The following is a 13,352-nucleotide window of genomic DNA, read 5'->3' as shown; positions in this document are numbered from 1 at the left end:
TTATATTTCAGTGTGTTTCTTTTCTTCTAATACATTGGAAAAAAAGACTATTTAATTTTATTTGCTGAAAGAATTGGAACGTGTTGTTTACGATCCATGGAAATTTGGGCTGCATTGTTTTCGTAAGTTTCATTTTTACTTCAGTTCTTTATAATGAGATTCATTTCTGTGTGTGAAAGCAGAAAAGGGGAATTTTGGACTCTGGGTAATAACTAAGTAATGGGTATGGTCTTGCTTATTTTACATGTGTTTCACCTTTTATACCTTGTGAAACATCTCTACGTGGAGTGTGGTAAGAAATGTGGTTTTATGCCTGTGGGAGGCTGCATTCCGTATGTGTTCAGTGTGCTGCATACGAATTCTCATTTCTCTTCTCTCTGCGTAGGTGGGACTAGGGTGGGTGGGATGGTGGCACAAGCACTGTGAGTGACATGGTTGCTGCAGGCAGTGAGTGCATGAATGGTATGTGGCTGTTGGTGGCTGTTATGTACTGCGCTCCTCACTCTTTTTTCTCTCTCTTCCCTTCTTTGCCTCTTGTTTCTTTCTCTACTGTAGACAGCATTCATTATATGCCACAGCAAGCTAACAAATTGAGTGCCCTCACACCCGCCACAGTGTGCCAGTCACTGTACGTGATGCCGCTGCTTCTCCTGCTGTTGTTTCTGTGCTGCGCCAGTGTGTGTGTTGCGCAGAACGACGGCGGCGTGCAGTCGACTGGTGTTGTGCGGGAGTTGCCCCGCAAGGGACAGAGTGGTGTGCAGGCGTACACCGTCGCCACACAGAATGAGAATGAAGGATGGGAGCTGATCCGCATTAAGGCGTTAACGGAGAACTTGACTGAACATTTAAATTTATGCGGCAAGGTAAAGGAGATAAAGCAAGAGGAAAAAGAGAAAAGAGAAGAAGTTAATGGGGCAGATTATGGACAAGCAGAAAATACAAAGGTATCACTCGCAGATGATAAGAAGTGCGATTATAAACGAGCGTCTGAGGAGGAAAGGGATAATCTAGTGAATAATGTCATTCCCGCTGCTATCAAACTGCACAGGGATCGTCTACTTGTTCGCCCTGTGAGTGGAAAGCTGAAGGTGCCTGAGTTTAAAGATGACAGTAATTGCAATTTTTTTACTGTACCTGAAAAGCACCGTACTGTGGGTTTTGATGCTGACTTTGCCCTCTATGTGATTGCTGTACAGAAGATGAGGTTTGGTTACACATGTGCCGTGGAAAATTCAACAGGGCGTCCAATCGTTGGAGCAGTGAGTTACGCTCCTGAATCGAATGATAACCGTGGCACGCGGTTCAACGTTCGCCGTGTTGCACACGAGATGGCACACGCACTGGGATTTGAGTACGAGTTGATGAAGGGAAGGAGAATGTTGTCCGAAGTGGATCCCATTGAGGAAACTCGTGCGTTGCTAAACTCCACAAAGACAGTGGGAAAAGCACGGGAACATTACGGTTGTCCTTCGTTAACAGTAATGGAACTGGAGGCGCACAATGGCGAAGAGGAATGTCAGGGAGTTCATTGGGCAATGCGCGTTGCGAAAGGTGAATTGATGACAGTGCCACGTGAATTCGGTGCCGGCTACTATACAGCACTCACAATGGCATTGTTTGAGGATCTGCAGTTCTACAAGGCAAACTGGGGAATGGAGGAACAAATGAGCTGGGGGAATCAGAGTGGATGTACCTTTCTCAAGGAGGAATGCGCGAAGAAACATAATGAAGTCATTAATGGTCTCTTCGATGGCCAAAGTGTTTCTCGATGCACGTCGGACCGCACTGCATACGGGAAGTTTCTGCTTAACGAAAGTTTATTCAAAGAATATCAGAGCACCTGTAACGTAAAAGAGGATTATATTGCACGTGAAATGCCACAGAACTCTTCTTATTGTGCTGATACTACGACAGATACCTCGGCACCCCCTGGATCAATTATGGGACCTGATTCATGGTGTCTGGATGCTGAACTGACAGTCAAGGACGCTGAAAGTACATTTTCGAACGTGAAAGGTGTGTGTGCACAGGTATCGTGTGACTATGAGAAGCGAACAGTGAAAGTGGAGTACAAAGGCAAGGGAGACAAAAACATATTGAACGAATGCCCTGAAAACAAGATGATCGATGTGGAACTCTCTGAATCCGCAAGCGGTAAGATCAAGTGCCCCAAGTACGATGAGGTGTGTACTGTTGCGTCCAATGGCAGCAGTCTTGTTCCATTTGTTAACCCACATCCAGCACCACCAGCAGCAGGACCTACATCTCTGCAGGGAGATCAGGGAAATAACGGTACCACTACTAATGCAAGCAGCAGAAGGGATACTACTGGTGTTACTTCTTCCACAACTTCCAATAACACTCAGGCTGCTGCCGCTGCAGGTACGACCTTACTAAATGGAAAAGACAATGCAAACACCAATGATCCGTCAAAATATCCAGGGGTTGTGAATCAAGCTCAAATTAACAATATGCAGAACAGCACAGGGATTTTAACTGAACTTGGTAAAGATGATGCTCTTTCTGCAGTTTGCTCTCTTCCCATCATGTTTGTCACCATGGTTCTTGCTGTGGTGCTGTCTTGCTGAGGAAGGACTGAATGCACACCCACACCGCAATGCTGAAATATGGGCACCTCATTGGTGTCCCACTCCCATGGGTGTGTGCACAGGATAAATTTAAAGAACAAATATACTAATATACTTTAACCTGTATTGCTTTACACCTCTGCACGAGGAAGCATACTGATACGATAACACGTGTGGCTCCATTCTCTCTCTCTCTCTCTATTTGGTAAAATGAATGGCACCACCTGCGCCTCCTCCAGAGTGCAGTCATTTCTCTTTTTTTCGTTTTTTTTTTTGAATTCTATTGGGAAAATACATGATTTTTTTTCTTTTGCTGATGATGCATGACTGAGTGTATTTGTCGTCGTTGTGGAGATGTGTTACGCTCAGCTTCTGTGCATCTTATTTTTGCTTCGGCTTTTTGTAATGAATCTCATTTGTGTGTGAAACGGCAAATACTTTTGGGAGGGAGGGGAATAAGTAAAATACAAGAAAAACATGGGATGGTATTTGTAGTTGTGTTTCACTTGGTGAACAGAGTCTTTTTTTTTTCTTTTTCTGGAAATCTCTTTATGTTTGAGTTTCTGTGTTGGCCCACTGAGATAACAGTGGTGTCGTGTGATTGGTTTGTGCGGGACTGCCTTTGCCCTGCTGTGTACTGCGCTCCTCACTCTTTTACTCTTTCTTCCCTTCTTTGCCTCTTGTTTCCTTCTCTACTGTAGAAAGCCTTCGTATATGCCACAGCAAGTTAACAAATTGAGTGCCCGCACACCCGCCACAGTGCGCCAATCGATGTGGGTAATGCCGGTTACCCCATCGTGTTGCCAAGGTCCAGTACTCCGTATTGTCGGAGGAAGCCAAGGGCCAGCGACGTTTTTCTTCTGGAGGACCCGTTGGCCCTTAGGCTACGGCGTTATAAAGCACCGGGACAAACCACGTCGTGCTGGGGCAGAAATAATATCCAAGAAGGTCCTGGGTCACGCGTCGACGTGCCATCAGCAGTATCACCCGCACCAGGTTGCTGCTGAGCGGTGGTGATGTAGAGGAAAATCCCGGCCCTTCACTGCGAGGAATGCAGTGGAACTCAGCTGGGCTTACCCAGGCCAAGAGGCTTGCTCTCCACAAAACCCTTGTTGAGGAGAATGTGACATTCTGCCTTCTAAGCGAGACGAAATTATCTTGTGCGGAAGTGTCGAGTTTCACAATCGCTGGTTACCAACATCATGGAGTGTCCCGCCCCTCTAAAGGAGGCGGCGTTTCGATTCTTGTGCGTGAAGATCTGCCAGTAGAAGTAGGACTCACCGTAGTTGCCAGCATTGAGCATGCTCATGCAACGATCCACATGGCAGAAGGTCTGGCGCTAACAGTGGCGTCAGCATATTCTTCCCTCTGGGGAGATCATACACAACCTCGCAACTAGACACCCTTTTGACGACAAGCGGACCTCACCTCATTGGTGCAGATGCCAATGCGCATGCAATGGCATGGGATCGCGCGATCCCCCCTGATACCCGTGGCGATGTGCTAGTGCAATGGCGCCTAGATAATGGATGCGTTATATTTACAACGCTGGAGACTGCACTCGCCCACACCACACGCCATGGTCCGTCCGCGCCAGATGTGACAATATCGCGAGAATGCCCTCTAGAGTCCTGAACGACATCCTTCTTCCTGGACAGCGACCATTACATCACCCTCTTCGACGTAGTAGTAGGAGATGATGATGGACCACTGCGGTTCCCTCGCCTCCGTTAACCACTCTATGTGTAAATTAATTACAGAATTCTCACTAAATTCTGCGATGTCACCCTTCTGTAGCTCAATTGGTAGAGCATGTGACTGTAGAAAAATAAGCAGATATCACAGGGTCGCTGGTTCGATTCCGGCCGGAAGGATGGTTTTTCCTTGTTTTCATGGGATTTCAGAACCCAACGAGATCGAAACCGGAATCCGACAAATACCAGGCCCTTTCTCTATGCAGACAGACTGGTAGCTCGAAGAAGAGAAATGCCAAAACAAGCATCCCATAAGGGATGGAAAACCCTCTGTGATAACATGGCCGTGGCAGACGGCTGCTGTCGGAACGTTTTGAAGAGGATTTACGCCCCAACGAACCCCTCAGTACCCCGGCGATAAAGATTAATAATACAGTACTCAAATAAAATCAGGAAGCCAAGCACTTTATCCGCTTATATTCAAGACGAGCTAAACGGCACCCCCATTCCTGCCCCCCACCGCCCGTTCCAGTTACCGATACAGAATTCATACCCATTACAAAAGCAGAATAGGAACGGGCACAGCGTCTCCTTCCTAAAGGGACGGCCGCAGGTCCCGATGGTATCTACGGCGGGGCGCTCCAACACTTGGGATCCCGTGCCAAAGCAGAGACTCTTGCTCTCTTCAACGAGAGTCTCCGCAAGGGCGTTGTTCCAGTCTCTTGGAAAGTAGGCATCATTGTACCACTCCTTAAACCCAGAAAGAAAGCCACAGATCTAGATTCGTTTAGAGCAGTTACTCTCACTAGCTCTCTGTCCAAATTAATGGAACGGATCATCGCAGCACGTATTAGAGATGTCATTGAAAACAAACTAACCCCGCAACAATCTGGATTTAGACCTGGTCACTCGACGTTAGATCAACTATTGCATCTACGCGCAGCCCTCACAAGACCCACCCCTGATTCGCGTACGGGTGCAGCATTCGTCGACTACGCCAAAGCTTTCGATACTGCAGACCATGATCGAATAGTTAGTGCGATGCGAGAGATGGATATCCCACCGCACATCATTCGATGGTCTGCATCTTTCCTGAAAGGACGCCAAGCCAAAGTACGAGTAAACTTTAAATCCTCTCCTTTAATGCTTTTCCACCGTGGCGTGCCACAAGGAACGGTTCTCGGCCCACTTATGTTCATTATAGCAATGAACACCCTAAGCAAACGACTATCCCAAGTTCCCTTATTATTTCATGGATTTTTTCGCCGATGATCTCACACTAGCAGTACGACACGTCAACGGAGACATCATCAACAGTACACTGCAACAAGGACTAAACGTGGTGGACAAATGGTCCAAAAACTATTTTATGGACATTAATGTGGACAAGACGAAATACACACTTTTTGGCACCACCAACCCACATCCCCTTTCTCTTAAACTACGCGGTATCCCCGTAGGCCCGGAGAAGGCACCTGAACTCCTAGGCATCACTATCCAAAACTACCGAGGCATGTCTACCCATGCGGTTCAAACGAGACGACGCTTGGGTTTTCGTTTCGCCTCGGCACAGTGGCCGCGACTTTCCGCCCCTTCCCCCGACGCCGTTCGGGGATTTTCTCCTTTTTTGGGGGAACAAAAAGGTTCCCAACAAGAAAACCCAAAAAAAGGGGTCGGCAAAAAAATTCCGATGCCGGGGGTCGAACCCGGGTCTAGCGGGTGAGAGCCGCTTGTTCTACCCACTATACCACACCGGATATGAATGAGGGAATCCGATAAAAATGAAAAAATTCTTAAAGAACGGAAAGGATCGGGAAGAAAAAAGAGGGGAGGAACCTTCCTCGCCCGGGTCCCATGCTTTTTTCCTAGTTTTCTTAGTCAATGGAATAAGGCGGAAAAAAAAAAAACAAAAGGGAAGAAAAAAAAAGAAATGACACCTAAAAAAACGCAACGTCCAAAATGGCGCCAAAAGAAAAATAAAAAATAAATAAAACAACCACGCAAAAGCAAAAAAATAAAAAAAATCACACTCATATGTTTTGGCATGGGCTCATTTGTTTTTTTAAAACGTCTGTTAGTTGTTTTTTTTTTTTTTTACCTCTTTTCCTTGCTGCCTTTTCGGGCCCTCGCCATGGAAAAAAATAAATGGGAAATAATCCTCAAATATCAAGATGAAAGACTTCCGCAAGATATTTAGCGACACCATCCTCAAAATTTCCACCTATGGTTTCCAAACCTGGCGGGGCCACTTTTAGAAGATCTTCTTGGGCGTTTTTCATTAAACAGCCTTTCTCTACTACACTTAACATTTCAAGATCATTTCTGGCATCACCAAAAGCGATACAACCTTTAATCTTCAAGGCTGATTCTTCATCATTCTTCTCTCCTTTATTACCAAGAATAATAGGTACCACTTCCCGAAGTGCAAATCCCTTATTAATACCTTTTGCAAAAACATCCAGACAATTTGGTAAAGCAAAGGCGTAACTCACCTTATCACTGTATTCTGATTCTAGTTTAGCAAAAAGGGCCTCCAACGATTCACGCCGACTCGCTGTATAGTATAATTTATGTACCTTTTCATAGTTTTCCTCAGTAACAGGATCAAACAACTGAGAAAAATAGACTTGTTTGTTGTCTTGAGAGTATGAAGAAAGATGATCAGTTTCTTTATTTATGAGCCATGATTCCCCACGGTAAACATTTGTCGTGATATCAGGATTATCTGCTACCAATGTTGCCAATTCTTTTGCAAGTGACGGTTCAATGTATTTTTCCATAATTGGACGGTTTTGTGGATCATGCACACATGCTCCATTAGATGTTATTAAGTATCCTTTTAAAGATAATTTTCTTTTGGTCTCCATAACGTCCTTATGATGGCGACCGGTCGCAAAAACCACAGGTACTCCCTTGGCGGTCAGGGCATCAATTACGCGTACCGTATATTCTGAAACAAGATGTTCGGGGTTTAACAAAGTACCATCGAGATCGGTGGCGACAATTTTATACGGTACAACAGTGGATTCCATAGTGTTTGTGTGTCCCTTTTTTTTCGCCTTTGTTTTAACTAATTATTATCATTTTATTTGGTTTATATCAATTAAACAATAAAAGGGTATGGAAAGAGAGAGAGAGAGAGAGAGGGGAAAAAAGTAACAATTAAATAAAAAAAAGCACACCCAAACCCTCTTTTTTATATAAACCATACATTACAAACAAACCAAAAAAAAGGATTCCCATTGAAGTAAAGGGGTCTTTGAATCAAGAGAGTATACATTTTTCTCTTTTCTTTGTTCGAAACAAGAAAACCGCCAATAACGAGAGACAGAGAGGGTGTCTCGCGGTTTCACAGTGGCGAAGAATTTCTCGTGCAAAGGGTGTTCCAAGAAAAGACAAGAAAAAAACCACTAGGGGTATTGATAATAATAGTAATAATAGTTTCCAGATAATTTTAAATCGCAAGTAATGATGGGAGCTACAAGGAGAAAAAAAAAACATATTCTCCAGAATAATCTAAGCCTTGTTTTTCTCCCTAAAGTAAAAAATGTAGAAGAAACAAAGACGAAAAAAAAAATATAATTTATCGTCTTGAGCTCCACATTCTCCCGTAATTTATATATATATATATACCGATAGTTTTCCTCCATGGTTATTCCCTAAATAAATAACAGAATTGACAAAATGGAAGTGTATTGAGAAGCCCTTTTAACCTCGTCTCCCGCTCAGTGCGTTGAGGGTTGGGTTGGGAGGTTTTTCACAAAACTTATATGTGACAGACTGTAAAGATGAAAGAAGAAAAAAATAATAATAATAATAATAATAATTCCAACACTAATATACCTTACCCCAGATCCGTTGGTTATTGGCGCTAGATTCGATTATTCTTTTCGCAAGCTGTCAAGAAACAAAAAAAAATCTCTTACCACTGATTGATAGCGCATATCAAGGCATCTACTTCAACAGTCTTCCACATGCATTTTTCTTCAGACAATGAAAATGGTATCCCATTTGGACTTTTTGAGTCTGGAATATACATGGAGCCAAGCCATCCTTCTGTATCTACCTGTATACAACCGTCTATATTGACTATCCATGGTTCTAGGAAAGTTTTGACAATTTCATAATGATCTTCCCCTACAAAAAACAATGCACTCCGCAGTACTTCATCGAGAGGTATTAATTGCGGTGTAGTAGTTTCAAGTTTATCGGATGGCTGAAAATACTCTCTAAGAGCATTTTGTGCATCAAATAACCGATCTACCACATATTGTACACTTCGTGAAGTGAAAAAACGATCCAGTTCAAATCGTTCTTCTAATGTTTTAGTTGACGATGGGAGACTTTTAATAGAATGTGAAAGTCCTAAACTCAAATCCACTGAGGTGCAAGAAAAAGAAACTCTCCTAGAAGATTGATTTCCTTTTAAGAGACCATCCAGATTTTTAGAAACATTTTCTTTATTCATTATATTATATTCCCTAGAATTAACAAGACCAATTGTATTTTTAGTGCATTTCATCAATCTCAATGGTGTGATAGTAGGAGATGGTTTAGAAACAATTGATGGAAGATGTTCACCACGTTTTGTTCTCACAGATGAAGATGAGTATACATTTGGGAGACAAGAAAAAGAAGTACGCATAGAAGCTGATGATTTTCTTGATAATACTTCCTTAATGGCCACATGTGGTCTTAGAAAACTTAATAGTTTACCAAAAGAAATAGTCTCTAAATTACATATACCACAAGAGGTCGCAAATATCACACTCTCTGTGAGTGAATGAGAAACCGCATGAATTCCAAGAAGACGAAGACCTCGAAAAAAGGCTCGCCATGAACACCGTCCACTTTGCATAGTAGATATAGAAACAGTATCCCATTGATCATTTATTTTCCTAAAGTCCATAAGGGCTTCCAGATTATTATTATTATTATTATTATTATTATTATCATTATCATTATCATCATCTTTACTTGGAGGAAGAATAAAACACTGATACACATAATCTAAACAATATCGGTTTTGATACAATCGATGTCGAAGTTCCACTAAACCTGTAGCAACAAAACGTGGAAGACGACGTGTTCGCGTACTAACTGTTGAAAGAGCACATGTTGTGGAAAAACTATTTTCTAAAGATGAAAATCTTCCCAACTCAAGTGTTTGAGAAAATTGATTATGCTCTGAGTTATGACCTTTGCCTCTAGACTCCAAATGATGTTCAATTTTTCGAATAATAGGAAAACTAATACCAGTATCATGCAATATCAGAAAATGAATATGATGATTTTCCAAAACGGTGTTTAAGATACATCGCCCTACATTATCATCTAAATGATTCCCAGAAACATCTATCCAAGTTAGTGAAGGGTGAACTTGCGCAAGGGCAAAAAGTGATCGTGCAGATTCCCCTATTAACCCAACGGAAGGCATAATTAAATGTGTAAGAGATGAAGAAAACGCAATAACAGGAATTAGTGCAGAGCATCCATCAGATCCCAAGTAAACTAGAGAAAAATCAAGTACTCTAACCTTTTTAAGCCATTCCTTACCAATAACAGGTGATAATTGACGAAGAATTTGCTTATTAGGCTGTACCCGATGTTCTTGACAACTAATAATATAAATATCTCGCAAATTATGTTCTTCCGCATCAAAGGGTTCCACTAATTTGGCAATACGATGTGATGAGGTGTCGGAAGAAAATGGACGAATGAGTTCAGTTAATTCTTTGGGATAAATTTCTGTTGATTTTGACTGAGGGTTTAACTCTGTCGTTTCCATAATTCTCGTGATCACTGTTAAGAACTCTTCTTCTTCTCACCTTTTTCCAAGAGAAAATATCCTCCTTCTGCTATAAATATAATATGTAATTTAAAAAAATTTTTTTTAATGTGAAAAATAGAAGTTTAACTTCCCTAATACCAGAAACAAATAATGAGAAAAATAAAAGAAAAGAAAAATTTTATACAGCATTTATTCTTTCATATTCATTTTTCTTCAGCTCTAAAACAAAAGAAAAGAAAATAAAAAAATAAAAAATAAAACTGAAGCAACACTTATTCCTCTTTCTCTTTTTCTTATATACCTTTCTTTCCCTTCTTTTATTTCTTTCTTTCTTTCTCACCCCCCCCACCATTCACCCACTCCAAATATGTATTCGTTAAATTGCAATCTTAGAGAACATATTATAATGATCCAGCTGCGCATACCACCACTCTTGCCATGATTGAATAATTTCTTCTTCTACTCCAAAGAAACGTAAAATAGTTCCAACATTCTCAGCCAAATATTCACGTCGCATCCATGCAGGGATTACTAATGATTCTTGTGCAGAATCGTGTTTTACTTGCTGAGCTACAATGTAGGCTGGATGGGCAAAACGATCTACCCAGCGAACATCATGTACATCATAGGCTATTTTCTCTGCTTCCTTATTAAACAGTAAAAACTTCATTAAAGCAGATTGTTCAGATACAGAACTATTTTCAGCATCCTTTTCCTTCTGATGTTCAGAGGCTAATGCCCAAAAAACATTTCCAAGACACATGGACAAGAATACAAAAAAGCCAAACCGTACATTTCTTCTAAAACCTGTTGCACATGACCAACCATCGTATATATTAACATCATCTACAATACCTTGTAGATACCAAACACATATCAATATTGCTATATAAAATGGAAGAGATTGTGAAACCATTAAACCAGAAATAAGAATTCCTAAACCCACAGGAAATATCATAGCCATAAGAATATGTTTACGATCACCAATAAGAAGAGCAGAACTTTTCACACCACATTTAATATCATCTTTTCTATCTTGATAGGCGTAAATTGTATCATAGAGAACAGTCCATACCACAGCAGCAGTGTAGATTGGTAAAGTAACTGCAAGATCCACACGATTCAAGACGGCAGCATATCCTACAAAAATACCCCAATTATAACAAAGTCCAAGAAATAATTGTGGCATATAAGTAACACGTTTCATAAATGGATAAAGAACTATAAGAGGAGTAATGGATACCACCACCACAAGAGCCATAGGAGATAAATTCAAAGCAATAACTAATGCCAAAGCAAGATTAACCACAAGAACACCTGAGGCTTCAGTCATACTCATTGCTCCAGAAGCTAACGGTCGTGTTTTGGTTCGTTCAACTAAACGATCAAATTTTCTATCCCACATATCATTAATAACACATCCAGCACTACGCATTAAAAAAGCTCCAGTAGCAAAAAGTATAATAAGATGTACAGGAATAAAAGGAGCAAAGAGAACGACAGGATCTGCTCCTTCCCATACAAGTGCCCGTGTTACGGCGAGACTAGAACCCCAGTAACATGGTAATAGTAATAGTAATGTCCCTACAGGTTTATCCGCACGCACCAATTGAGCCCAACAACTCGCTTTTCGTGTTAACCATTGAATATGTTTTGGTATCTTTCGGGGTTTATTGTTTGAGAAATCATCCAGTACCCACGTGCGTTGTTCCTTTGCCGAGGTCGCTGCACTTCTCTGAGCAGCAGGATCTACTCTTATGGCATCTGGAAAGTGAGCCGATGCTGCGGAAATGGAAGATTTTGTCCATGATCGGGTTACTTTTCGAAGAAAAAGTGTTCGCCTTAACATTTTTTTCTTTTTCTTTTTCTTCTTATTATTTGGTAACACCTCTATTTCCTTTTTTCGACGGAGAGAAATGCACACATAGAAAGAAAGAAAGAGAGAGAGAAAAAAAAAAAGGACACCTAAGAAGCAAAAAAAGAAAAAAAAAACAGGAACCTACCTTCTACAGAAATGTATACTTCTTTTTTTTTTTTTTTTCTTCTTCTTCTACCCTTTCTTTCCTTCGGAGTTTGATCAATTAATTCTGGTTCAAGAAATCCATAAAGGCCTTCTTATTCTCCTTTGGTGTGGTAGTCGGACGACCGAGATCTGGACGATTACCCTTTCGCACAATTATTTCCAAGAATGCTGGCCCCGCACTCTCTTTCAATTCCCCTACAGCCTCCACCAATTCACCCATATTCATTACAGGTTCCTCCCGAATAATTTTAAACCCACACGCTTTAGCAACTTGTGTAAGAGATATATCAAAGCCAGCAGTAGGTTGACCTCCTACAGAGTCATGCGCTCCATTATTGAATACCACATGTTTGTAGTTTTGTAAAGGATTTGGTTCGTTTGTATGGATAGATTTAATAGCGGCGGTACCACCAATAACGGCAAGAGAACCCATATGCATAATAGCTGCACCATCACCATCAAAACAATAGACTTGTCTTTCTGGTTTTGCTAAAGCTATACCGGCCGCAATAGATGAACAATGACCCATACTACCCACAGTAAGAAAATCATGAGCATGTCCAACTCCAGTACGTTCACGTACTTCAAAAACTTCTCGTGAAGGCATTCCAGTTGTACTTACCACAATATCTTTATGATTAAGTTGTCGTAATACTTGTTCAATAGCCTCTTCACGAGACATTGGAATTCCTTTTACTTCTTCTTGATTACTTTGTAATTGATATTTACTAAATACTCCTGGACGTACCAATAAAGCATAAGGTGTTTTTGCAGTTTGCATATGATTAAAAGCTGTATCCAGTGCATTCTGCATAGATGCTTCCACATCATCACAATCTGCAGTTAAAACAGAGAAGGGAACTTCTGTAGTACGTAAAAGATCTTCATTTAATCTACCTTGAGCTACATGCTGCGGTTCATCCTTTACACCTGGTGCCCCTCGCCAACCAATAATCATTAATAATGGAATACCATAAACATCCGAGTGTGTAAGGCTAAGGAGTGGATTTATTGTATTTCCCAATCCACTATTTTGCATATAGACAACGGGGAATTCCCCTGTAGCTAGATGGTGTCCAGTTGCCATGGCTACAGCATTACCTTCATTTGCCGTAATGACGTGTTCAAAGGGGTGTGTGTGATCCGTTACGAAGGCACAGAAATCCTTCAAGAGTGAATCCGGAACTCCAAAGAAACGTTTAGATCCACGTTGCTTTAAAGCTCTAAAAAACACTTCTGGAGCTAATTTTCCCATT

The 13,352-nt window shown here is 41.3% G+C and overlaps 9 protein-coding genes across 9 annotated transcripts; 5 read left to right on the top strand and 4 right to left on the bottom strand.

The window, feature by feature from the left end:
• Positions 1–569: 569 nt before the first annotated feature.
• Positions 570–2,588, top strand: TM35_000242780 (surface protease GP63; the record flags this gene model as incomplete). The annotated part of the gene is made up of 1 exon (XM_029027690.1): positions 570–2,588. One exon carries the CDS (start codon positions 570–572, stop codon positions 2,586–2,588), a length of 2,019 nt encoding a protein of 672 aa, XP_028881194.1.
• A 714-nt stretch (positions 2,589–3,302) lies between these two features.
• On the top strand, positions 3,303–3,605 carry TM35_000242770 (uncharacterized protein; the record flags this gene model as incomplete). The annotated part of the gene is made up of 1 exon (XM_029027689.1): positions 3,303–3,605. One exon carries the CDS (start codon positions 3,303–3,305, stop codon positions 3,603–3,605), a length of 303 nt encoding a protein of 100 aa, XP_028881193.1.
• Positions 3,606–3,639: 34 nt separating this feature from the next.
• Positions 3,640–3,987, top strand: TM35_000242760 (Tbingi protein; the record flags this gene model as incomplete). Its single annotated transcript, XM_029027688.1, has 1 exon — positions 3,640–3,987. The coding sequence occupies one exon, from the start codon at positions 3,640–3,642 to the stop codon at positions 3,985–3,987; it is 348 nt and encodes a 115-aa protein (XP_028881192.1).
• Positions 3,988–5,107: 1,120 nt separating this feature from the next.
• TM35_000242750 (Tbingi protein) lies at positions 5,108–5,554 on the top strand (the record flags this gene model as incomplete). Its single annotated transcript, XM_029027687.1, has 1 exon — positions 5,108–5,554. One exon carries the CDS (start codon positions 5,108–5,110, stop codon positions 5,552–5,554), a length of 447 nt encoding a protein of 148 aa, XP_028881191.1.
• Positions 5,555–5,651: 97 nt separating this feature from the next.
• Positions 5,652–6,005, top strand: TM35_000242740 (uncharacterized protein; the record flags this gene model as incomplete). The annotated part of the gene is made up of 1 exon (XM_029027686.1): positions 5,652–6,005. One exon carries the CDS (start codon positions 5,652–5,654, stop codon positions 6,003–6,005), a length of 354 nt encoding a protein of 117 aa, XP_028881190.1.
• A 436-nt stretch (positions 6,006–6,441) lies between these two features.
• Positions 6,442–7,314, bottom strand: TM35_000242730 (putative sugar phosphatase; the record flags this gene model as incomplete). The annotated part of the gene is made up of 1 exon (XM_029027685.1): positions 6,442–7,314. One exon carries the CDS (start codon positions 7,312–7,314, stop codon positions 6,442–6,444), a length of 873 nt encoding a protein of 290 aa, XP_028881189.1.
• Positions 7,315–8,204: 890 nt separating this feature from the next.
• TM35_000242720 (uncharacterized protein) lies at positions 8,205–10,070 on the bottom strand (the record flags this gene model as incomplete). The annotated part of the gene is made up of 1 exon (XM_029027684.1): positions 8,205–10,070. One exon carries the CDS (start codon positions 10,068–10,070, stop codon positions 8,205–8,207), a length of 1,866 nt encoding a protein of 621 aa, XP_028881188.1.
• Positions 10,071–10,449: 379 nt separating this feature from the next.
• TM35_000242710 (prenyltransferase) lies at positions 10,450–11,922 on the bottom strand (the record flags this gene model as incomplete). Its single annotated transcript, XM_029027683.1, has 1 exon — positions 10,450–11,922. The coding sequence occupies one exon, from the start codon at positions 11,920–11,922 to the stop codon at positions 10,450–10,452; it is 1,473 nt and encodes a 490-aa protein (XP_028881187.1).
• A 232-nt stretch (positions 11,923–12,154) lies between these two features.
• TM35_000242700 (putative phosphonopyruvate decarboxylase) lies at positions 12,155–13,351 on the bottom strand (the record flags this gene model as incomplete). Its single annotated transcript, XM_029027682.1, has 1 exon — positions 12,155–13,351. The coding sequence occupies one exon, from the start codon at positions 13,349–13,351 to the stop codon at positions 12,155–12,157; it is 1,197 nt and encodes a 398-aa protein (XP_028881186.1).
• Position 13,352: the final 1 nt, after the last annotated feature.

The sequence above is a fragment of the Trypanosoma theileri genome (assembly GCF_002087225.1).
Source record: "Trypanosoma theileri isolate Edinburgh chromosome Unknown TM35_Tth_24_V1, whole genome shotgun sequence".
NCBI classification, from domain to species: domain Eukaryota; phylum Euglenozoa; class Kinetoplastea; order Trypanosomatida; family Trypanosomatidae; genus Trypanosoma; species Trypanosoma theileri.
Note: the sequence above shows the minus strand (reverse complement) of the source record. Positions and strands in the feature narration are given on the sequence as shown.